Consider the following 10,560-nt stretch of genomic DNA (forward strand, 5'->3'; position numbering starts at 1 on the left):
GATGTTACTTTATTATTTCAGATCTCACACTTTGCTCCGTCAGTGTGTGTGAAAATGGTGGAACATGCTATTCTAATGGAAAAGGAAACATTTGTTTCTGCATGCCTGGATTCAGTGGGGAACATTGTGAAAATGGTTTGAAGCCTTTAATACTATTACTTTTTCAGTTTTATTTACTTTTGATGAACTTTTTTAGAGTTTCCATAAGATAAGTAATATATTTTCTTATCCTAATTCTTGCAGAAATTGACGAATGCCAGTCGAACCCTTGCCGCAATGGAGCTACATGCATTGACGGGTTAAACTCTTTCAGTTGTGTTTGTCTTCCCAGCTATTCAGGATCCCTCTGTGAGCAAGGTATGAAAACATGATGCTATACAATTGTTTGATTGCATATTTATTTGCCTGATTGTCTGCTAGGCTTCTAATAAGTGGAATATTTCTATAACTTGTTTTATATTTGTAGGAGCCGGTGAATGGAATATGTTATGATTTAAGGGGCTATTTTCTAAATTGTGAATAGTGTCTGTTTAATAATTCCACTGAAGCAAATTGTATATAGTGGTCAGTCCAAACTGTTAGCAATGGGCAAACCAAACCACACAGTTCATCACATCTGGCAGGCCGGATCCTCCAGAGGGTCTGCGGTATGGTGTCCAGAGGGATGAAAGCAGATTTTTGCCAACAATAGGGTACAGAGAAAAAGTCAGACAGTCAGCGACAGCACTGCCTCTTCCTTTACACCCACCAGACTTCTCACAAATGAGCAATTCGCTGAGCCAACTGCCTTACTTGGCATGGTCCCAGGCACATAGAGTGGCTACGTAAATGATGAGTGCATTTTCCTTTAGTTGCCTCGTCATACTTGTCCACCACAAAAGCATGACTTGTGTAGGTCCCAGGCTTAGGTTGTGACTTTTAGAAGTCTTCGGAAAGTAATTAAAGCCAGCATGAAATGACGTTTGCAACACACTGAACTTCATAATGTGGCGTATTTCAGCGTAAAACAAAATATTCAGAAGAAAATAATATAGGACAGGACTTTTTGTATCCACAGAGAATTAATTGGTTTGAGATTGACATTTCAGGCTATGATATTATTAGCAGTGTTTGCTATGACAATAGCAATAGACTGAATAAGATCTATGCTGAAGCCAGAATATCTTAAAGGGTTAGTTCACCCAAAAATGAAAATTCTGTCATTAATTACTCACACTCTTGTCGTTCCAAACCCATAAGACTTTTGTTAATTTGGAAAACAAAACTGAAGTTCTTTTTGATGAAATCTGAGAGCTTTCTGTCCCTCCATAGACAGCCTTGCAACTACCACTTTGACGCTTCAAAAAGTTCATAAAGAGATTGTAAAACTAATTCATATGAATTGAGTGGTTATATGATGAACAGATTGAATTTAGGCTTTTATTCACATATAAACCTTAATCAGTGAATATAAACAGAAGCTCAAACAAACCTGCTTGATGCGTGAGAAAAAAACTCTTGTGGAAGCTCAAACGTGCTGCGTAACACACAAAAATTGGTACTTGCACATCAAGCCAACATGTTTGAGCTTCCATTGATGTGTGATTTGATGAATGTTTATATATGAATATATGCCTAAATTCAATCTTTTCATCATATAAAGCGACCGTGTCTCTTCAGAAAATTTGGACAAAACCACTTGATTCATATGGATTAGTTTTACGATCTTTGTGAACTTTTTGACTCGCCAAATTGTCAGTTGCATAGCTGTTAATGGAGGGACAGAAATCACACAGATTTTATCAAAAAGATCTTCATTTGTGTTCCAAAGAAGAACGAAAGTCTTACGGGGTTTGGAATGACATGAGTGAGTAATTAATGACGGAATTTTCATTTTTAGGGTGAACTATCCCTTTAAGGCCAATTCACATAGCACCGACAGACGCTGACCAACTGCAACAGATAAGTTCATATGGTTTTGTTGGATCAGTGTGTTACCCCTGTCAGCTTCTGTTGGCATTGGTCAGTGCTTGTTTTCTCAGATTGTTGAAACTGTGTTTGTCAGTTCATGTAATGTCTATGAAGTGACATACTGTAATCTGGTGATTGTCCGCGTTCTTAGGCATCTGTCTGTGAAGTGTAAATAACATTTGACTGTATGTGGAAATTAACTATAACCATGATTAAAAGATGCTTTAAAAGCATTCTTCATTGTTTATTCTTATTTTGTGTTAGCTATTGATTTAACTATAATAGAACCTTATTGTATGTGATACCAGGTCTTCATGTTGTCTTTATACCATCACATGAAGCTTGAAGGGGGAACAAAGCATTTTATCTGTAGGTGCCAAATCTGCTGTCATGCTGATAATTTAGTCTGGCCATTGGCTTGGCATTGTTCTGATTAGGGATTAGGCTTTGATGCTTGAAATGAAGATAAAATGTATTTTGTACTGGTACAAATCACATTTACATACAGAAAGTGTCTTATTGGCATGCAGTGAGAGCCTTGTTTCACAGTTAGTTCCCATTACCCATCAAAATGTTCAGTGAAGCACTTCAAAAATGGGAACATCCCTTTTGGATTGTCTGTTGTGGTTTTTGCTATGACAAACAACTCATAGAAAAAAAGAAAATAGTGAATCTCTTTTTCACATGGCTGTGCTTAATGTTTAAGGATGATGAAGTCAAGCCCTTCTCCTCTGATGACATGAAGCAGGGTTGGGACAAGGGTTTCTTGGCCCTTCTTTGCAGTTCCCTCACTTAAAGGTGAGACCCCTAAGGATTCTGGAAAAGGCGACTGCAATTGGCATATGGGTCTGTACTGCAAAAGCAGCTGGAATCAATTAATGAATCTCTGTTTGTCCAAGAGGCTCATGGAGACCCCTTTGAGTCACACTGGGGACAAGCCACAGTATAGAAACTCCAAAAACACCTGCCTAAGTCTGGTGTAGGGCTTTCCCTTAGCTTTACACTATGAAAATAATCAGTTGACTTATGAATGAGAGTATGTCTTAACTTTGAAGAGTGGTATTAACCTTCTCAGGACTTGACATTTACGCTTACTTGCACAGGCTTGGCTGTCGTGTTGGGCGTTGGTCCCCCAATGGATTGGTTCCAGCTTCATACAAAATATTGCTGCCATTAGTCAGCAGAGCTAATCTTCTCCATGCATAAACATCACCTCTGAGGACATCTGTTTTCTCAGGCTTTTTAGCCAAAGATCAGGGGAGATCGTAAAAAGCCGAACTCTTGCATCCCATGCAATGTAAAAAAAGACGCTTTTTTTTATTTTTTATATTTAATACAGTTTTGTTTAATCAGTGAAGCGGAATCTGGACCTTTGTTGAGAGCTGAAAACAATTAATTCATAGCTGCTGCATTAAACTTTGAGATATTGTGATGAATGCAATATTTTAGCCAAAATTTGAAATGGCATGAGACAAAACTTTGGAAAACAAGAGTCTTTGTCATGACCAAGATGCCAAGCCAAGAAAAAGTACAGAAACTTTTTTCTGACAAAGAGCCAAAGTTGCATGCAACGGCCAGTTGCTAGTTACTGACTAGCGGTTACAGTATTTTTCCTGATTTGATCCATTGTCTGTATTAGTTCTCCGAAATAAGTAGGCAATTTAAAATCCACCAAGGCTGTGGCTATTTTGTTAATATTTCCTCTGACCATGATTTGATTACTACTAAATTGTGCTATTCATGATGAAACATCAAATTTGGTCAATTTGGCTAAATTATTTTGTTGTGATTCATAATTACTTTAAAAAATATGCAACTTAAGACAATGGAAACTGGAGGGACAATATACATTCTCAAGTAAATTGGAGATTTGGATATTATTGTAGCAATTATAATAGATTTTCTAATATACAGTACATGCACTCTGCTATGACAGCAGTTTTGCTAATCTACTGGCCATTCAGGGCAAAGGATGAAGCGAGCTTGTAATGGTGTATAATCAGTTAAAGAAAACAGCACTATGGGCCTTGCGTCTGAGATGATTTACTTGGCCTCATTTATTAGTGTTTTCTTTCCAGCCTCATTAGATGTCATTGTTTGCATTTAGCTTTCACACTGAGCTCTGCGGTCATTAGGGGGTTTCAGTCCAAGTAAAATGTTGATGATCTTCATTGTATGGCATAGAATAAAAAGTGCTTTGCACTAGGTTAACCCAGTTAATGGCAGAACTCAAAACAGATGCAGTTCTGTGTGTCCATTCTGCACCATAACCCAATGATCTGAAAGACTGGCTTGTTCATGGCTAATGCAAAAGAAAATGGCTGTCATGAGATGTCTTTTCTTTTTTGATAAACTACGGGCACTATATAATGCTTGTTGTTGCTGCTTAATGAATTACAAAAGCATTTGCAATTTAAATAGGGGTGCACCGATATGGATGAGATTATGGAAGCTATCCAATATGTATAACCTGTTTTACAAATTTTTAGGATTCTTTTCCTCTGTTTCTCATGATTCAATGCCCGTCGTTCACACTTTCAGATACAGAGGTTTGTGACTTTGGCTGGCACAAGTTTCAGAGCCACTGCTATAAGTACTTCACATACCGAAGGACATGGGAAGCAGCGGAAAAAGAGTGTCGTCTGCAGGGTGGTCACCTCACCAGCGTCCTGTCCCACGAGGAGCAGCTCTTTGTAAATCGTAAGTACTTCTTCATGAACTGTGTCCTATTGAATTTATGAATGTATTTGCCAAAGCAGACATCAGTAATATTACTGCCCATGTAACCCCTCTGGTCCTACTCGCCCTGCTCCGAGCGGGACTAGAACCAACATCTCTGGCATGGGAGGCGGGTGTGCTAACAAGGACGCTAAAGACTGCAGTCTCTAGGGTCAGATGCTAGTGCGCCTCTTTATGCCAGGGGAGTGAGGTTTGCACAGCTCTCACTAGTTGGCCTCCGCTACACTCACCCCCCTATACCTCACTCCCATCCGGGTCACGGCACCAATGTAACACCTCCGGTCCTTGCCCCGCTCCGAGTGGGACTGGAACCGGCGTCTCTGGCATGGGAGGCGGGTGCATTAACAAGGACACTAAAGACAAGGATGCTCACTCCCCTCTCTAGGGTCAGTCGATAGTGCTCCTCTTAAAATCAGGGGAGTGAGGTTTACTTGCACAGCTCTCACTAGCTGGCCCCCGCTACACTCACCCCCCTAAACCTCACTCCCATCCGGGTCACGGCACCAATGTAACCCCTCCAGTCCTACTCGCCCCGCTCCAAGCGGGACTGGAACCGGCATCTCCTGCATGATAGATGGGCGAGTTAACAAGGACGCTAAAGTCAAGGGCGCTCACTCCCCTTTCCAGAGTCAGTCACTAGGCCAGGGGAATGAGGTTTACTTGCACAGCTCTCACTAGCTGGCCTCCGCTACACTCACCCCCACTAAACCTCACTCCCATCCGGGTCACGGCATCAATGTAACCCCTTCGGTCCTACTTGCCCCGCTCTAAGCGGGACTGGAACTGGCGTCTCCGGCATGGAAGGCGGGCACGTTAACAAGGACGCTAAAGTCAAGGACGCTCACTCCCCTTTCCAGGGTCAGTCACTAGCGGGCCTCTTGAAGCCTGGGGAGTGAGGTTTACATGCACAGCTCTTACTGGCCTCCGTTACACTCACCCCCTAAACCTCACTCCCATCCGGGTCACGGCACCAACGTAACCCCTGAACCAGAAACCCACTGACTTTAGGACGGTGAAACTGGAAGTGCTAAAATGCTAACGCGTTTCTGGGTTTTGGTCTACTAAAATACATCATCTGCATCACTCTATAGCAATGCTCTAAAAACCACAAGAACATTTTAGCAATTGTATAGCGATGGTTTTGGCAAACACCCACAGCAGCCTAAAACTGTGGTGGCAAGTTTTGACAGACACATTTTCATCAAATGTAAAAAAATCTAGTTTTATTTCTTTAAGTTTTAAATGGGACAAAAAAAAAAAAAAAAAGATATTCAGGACCAAATGAATGAATTCTAGCAATGATTAAACAAAGCATATGTCATATTAAAAGAGCTTGACCACGCTGTTGACTCTAAACTAAACAAACTTCATCTTGGCTGCTCGGGGCACAGAAACTATTTGTTCTACATTTGTTTGCATTTGATGTGTGGTTTGGTTTAACTGATTTCCTGCTATTTTCACATCAGCCAGGTAGTCTATAAAGATGTCAAAGAAGTTTGCAAAGGTCCTCACACAAAAAGATGAATGGATTTTTTCCATTTCTCTGGGCTTCTATATAGACTTCTCTAAAATTACACATCCAGTTGCTTAAATATGCTTTTTTCATGTTCTCTTTTCCCAGTTTAATCTTCAGAGACAACTATAAGTGGATTGATTATCCCAAAAAGCATGTGGTGCTATCAAAACATTGCTCCGTTTGTTTGAGTTTCCCGACCAGCCTGACACAGCAGTTTGAGTTTGAAGTGGGAACTATCCATTTTTCCCACCAAAAGCAGCATAATAAATCAGATAACCAATAGCATAAAATAGACATACAACTTGTGCACTATATCTTAAGTCTTCTAAAGTTTTATGATAGTTTGTATGGACTACTTTGGCAGAGATATAGATTGAAATCTGTGTAACTGTCTTGTAGGTTTGGGCCATGACTATCAGTGGATCGGGCTGAATGATAAAATGTTTGACAATGATTTCCGCTGGACTGATGGACACCCTATGGTAAGATGGGTTTCATTATTTTGATCCTAATAATGTTTATTAGATACACGTCTGTGTTCCAGGTGACCAACATTGCAGAGATATGAGTCTTTCTTGTTTTGCTTTTGTTTGTTCTTTTTTTTTGACAATGATTGAGGTTGTTTGATCCTAAAATTGGTGAGAACCCATAGTGCACAGACTTTAAAAATTCAGTATAAATATGTGCCACCCAAGTACAACTGTTACTCAGCCATAAACCATGAGATAATGCTAGTGCTAATGGGAAAGTTTTATGATGATTTAGCATTTCTAGTATCTTGTGTGGTATAAACAGAAGCACATAGGTTACTTTAAAAAAAGCAGTTCTCAGCATTCATTAATTAAATTATCATCTTTATTACGTTTTAAGAATGTTTTGACTTTTAACAATTCATTAAATTAATGACTAATGTCATTTGTCAATGCAGTATCCAAAATCCTTATCCTTGTGGGGACATTTTTTTAGTCCCCATGAAGGAAAACAGCTTATAAATCACATATGACCTTGTATCATCCCATTTTTTTAAAAATTTATTTGATGTTTTTTCCTGCCTTTCTACGTATGAAATGAGGCTTGTGTGTTTGTGTTCAACCCATGCAAATTAAATGCAGCAGTACATTTTGTTTGAATAACGTAGCGTCCGCTTTCCCCATTTTATCAAGGAAAGTCCCATGTAACCCTTCCAAATGTGTATGAAATACAGTCTATTTTGATTCTTACATGTGATCTTTGCACCCTCGTGTGGGCACATGCAGTGGTGCACGAATAGAATAACACACTCTACTGTGTTCTTGTGCACTATAGCAATTTGAGAAGTGGAGAGAGGGTCAGCCGGACAGTTTCTTCTCCACAGGCGAGGACTGTGTGGTGATGATCTGGCATGAGAACGGCCAGTGGAATGATGTGCCGTGCAATTACCACCTGACCTTCACCTGCAAGAAGGGCACAGGTGAGACCTCTTCCTACTCATCTAGTCTCTACATTGTTGCTTACTGTGAGTTCATTGTCTTTGACCTTCCTTTTCCTCTGTCCCAGTGTCCTGTGGTCAGCCCCCTGTCATAAAAGACGCCCATATCTATGGCAGCATGAAGCCACGCTATGAGATCAACTCTCTAGTTAGGTATCACTGCAAGGACGGCTTCATCCAAAGACACGTTCCTACTATCAGATGCCGAGAAGATGGCCACTGGGACAAGCCCAAAATCACATGCTTGAATCGTAAGTCGCTGTCTCTAATTAAATAAATGCTAAGTAAAATCCAGACATAAAATTATAGTTGTTTTAGTATTATTTATATATTATTAAAGTATTTATTAAAGGTCCAGTGTGTAATATTTAGTAGGATCTATTGACAGAAATGCAATATATGTTTTTAGTGGTGTATAAAGACCTTACATAATGAACCATTTTGTTTTTATTACCTTAGAATGAGCCATTTCTTTCTACATACACCGCAGATCCCCTTACATGTTAAGTCGCCATTTTGCGCCGGCATGTTTCTACAGTAGCCCTAAACGGACAAACTGCTCTACAGAGTGCATTTCCTCACTATGTTGGTCTTCTCTGTTGATGTTTTTAGAGGCAGCTTGCATCGTCACTATTTTGAATACGCATGAAGAAGTAGTAGTAGTAGTCATCTGGTTAATTAGACGCAGAGACCGTTCTTTGTTAGAAGTAAGAAGAAACCTCATTGCTTTACAGGCTACTCTCTGCTGTCTCAGACGACGAAATCTTTGTCCTGTGTTTGCCACCGTAGCTTCTCTATGTGCTTCGAAAGAGAGGAGTGAGCGGTGGAGTGAGCAGTTGGTTGCAATTCGCAACCTCACCACTAGATGCCGCTAAAATTTACACACTGCACCTAATATTTTGAGTTTGTTTGATTTTTATATATTTTCAATTTTTATTTTAAGTTTTAGTCATTTTGTTATGTGCTTTTGTCATTTTTAATATTTTTTTAAGTATTTATATTTAGCATTATTTGTATTTCAGTTTTAAAGTACTAGTAAACTTAAACTTAACTTAATTGATTTATATATATATATATATACACATACATACATAGCTGGTTAGTAACTGACTACATGTAATCTGGATTACATAATCAGATTCCAAAAATTAAGTACTTGTAAATAATTAGATTATATTATGTTTTAAAATACTCATAATCAGACTAAAGTTACTTTTTATTGATTACATGATTACATGTTCTTCTCACATTGGCAGTAAATTATTCATAATTCATTGGTCATTCATTCAAGTGAAAAGTAATATAAAAGTAATCAAAATTTAGTCCGATTATATCACCTTAATGTAATGTACTAATTACAAGTGCATTCCAGGTGCTTTCCAGGTCTTCTGAAGTCGTACAAAACCATTTTTGTGAGGTGAAAAAAAAAAAAAGAGATTTAAGTCAAAATTATTCAAAAATAAAAACCTTCAGTTCCTTTTGAGTTCCACATAAGAAAGAGTCATATGTGTTTGGAAATGAATTTTCTTTTTTGGGTAAACTATCCTTTTTAAGTTAACATATCTTTTCCTTTTAATCTGCAGCATCCACCTACCAGAAGACGTATGCACACAAATATCAAAACAATAACTATTACAACAACAGTAAGAGACGCTACAGTGAGTCGCAGTACCGTCTTCGCTGGTCAAAAACAACTGATGACTCCGTACACTGATCTCCATCCTGATCTACAGATGCTTCGCATCCACAGAGAAGGTCATCATTCTAAAGGGGCGAAACCAAACTATGTGCCTGATGAATGTTTTAGAGCCGAAGTGAATTACCCTGAGGGACTGCAAAAAACACCATCACCCACCCACTGAGAGTGTACTTTATCTTTGACTATGCAATAGTGTACATCGCATATTGTAATAATGTCTTAATGTTTTGACATGGGGAGGGGGGTCTCTGGTTGAAATGTATATAGTAGAGATAATGAACAAGTAAACAGCTGTGAATGGTGACTGTTATTTTTTATTTTTTTCAATCCGTAAATTTTGCTTACGAAGAACTGGATTTCCTGTTCTCTCTGGCTCAATAAAAGAGCACTATGGTACGAGCAGAGCATAAACAGAACAATTACAGTACGAAGAGTAAAAGAACAATAGGCATTATATTGTTTCACATTGTGGTGAGGGGGGTTCAAAAGGGATGTCACGGGGCTGGAGGACAAACAATGCTGAAAGGACTGCAACTCATGACTGGAAAACAAATCTTCATCGACATCATCTTCGGCAGCATCCTTTCTAGTTGTGAGGATTACTCTGATAACACCAAACTATTGTACACTCTCATAATCATATTCTCATATGGCATCAAAATATATATTTTAGGCGTTTTTTTTATATGTGGGTTTGTAATATAACCATTTTTACTTTTTTAAATGAATGTCATGGTAAAATATGAAAATATGAATACTGTATGTGTGGTTGAATGAACTAGCATTTTTGTCAAACATTATTACAAATGTTACATGAAGCCATAGAAGTTTAATTTATTGCTGAAGATACATATAACAATGAATGAACTGTGAGATTTTGAATAATAAAGCGCTATTAGTATATTATGAACACGTTTGAACCGTGTGTTTGATTGCTTTTCACAAAAACGGCGTGTTAATTCTCATAGAAAGTTGTTGTTGTGGCTGATGTTGACCAAAAGAGGGCGATGTAACGGTAACGGAGATTTTCCCGCGCCATCATGAAATTGACGTGACAGGAATGAACAGACAGCTACTCTGTTTTGACGACTTTCTACTCGACGCCTTAACGAACTTGATAACGTTGACACGGTAAGGACGTGGGTTGTTAAACATGAACACTGTTCAATGCTCTTTACCTTATAAATA

At 38.8% G+C, this 10,560-nt stretch overlaps 1 protein-coding gene across 1 annotated transcript in view; it reads left to right on the forward strand.

The window, feature by feature from the left end:
* The window catches only part of vcanb (versican b), a 29,253-nt gene extending 18,971 nt beyond the window's left edge, over positions 1 to 10,282 (forward strand). The window contains exons 9-15 of the mRNA XM_051907807.1: positions 22 to 135; positions 244 to 357; positions 4,492 to 4,650; positions 6,605 to 6,687; positions 7,511 to 7,655; positions 7,742 to 7,924; positions 9,257 to 10,282. Coding sequence (XP_051763767.1) covers positions 22 to 135; positions 244 to 357; positions 4,492 to 4,650; positions 6,605 to 6,687; positions 7,511 to 7,655; positions 7,742 to 7,924; positions 9,257 to 9,387 — 929 coding nt within the window. The 3' untranslated portion in view covers positions 9,388 to 10,282. The remainder of the gene's footprint in view (positions 1 to 21; positions 136 to 243; positions 358 to 4,491; positions 4,651 to 6,604; positions 6,688 to 7,510; positions 7,656 to 7,741; positions 7,925 to 9,256) is intronic.
* The last annotated feature ends 278 nt before the right edge of the window (positions 10,283 to 10,560 follow it).

This window comes from Ctenopharyngodon idella, chromosome 10 (genome assembly GCF_019924925.1).
Source record: "Ctenopharyngodon idella isolate HZGC_01 chromosome 10, HZGC01, whole genome shotgun sequence".
In the NCBI taxonomy this organism is placed as follows: domain Eukaryota; kingdom Metazoa; phylum Chordata; class Actinopteri; order Cypriniformes; family Xenocyprididae; genus Ctenopharyngodon; species Ctenopharyngodon idella.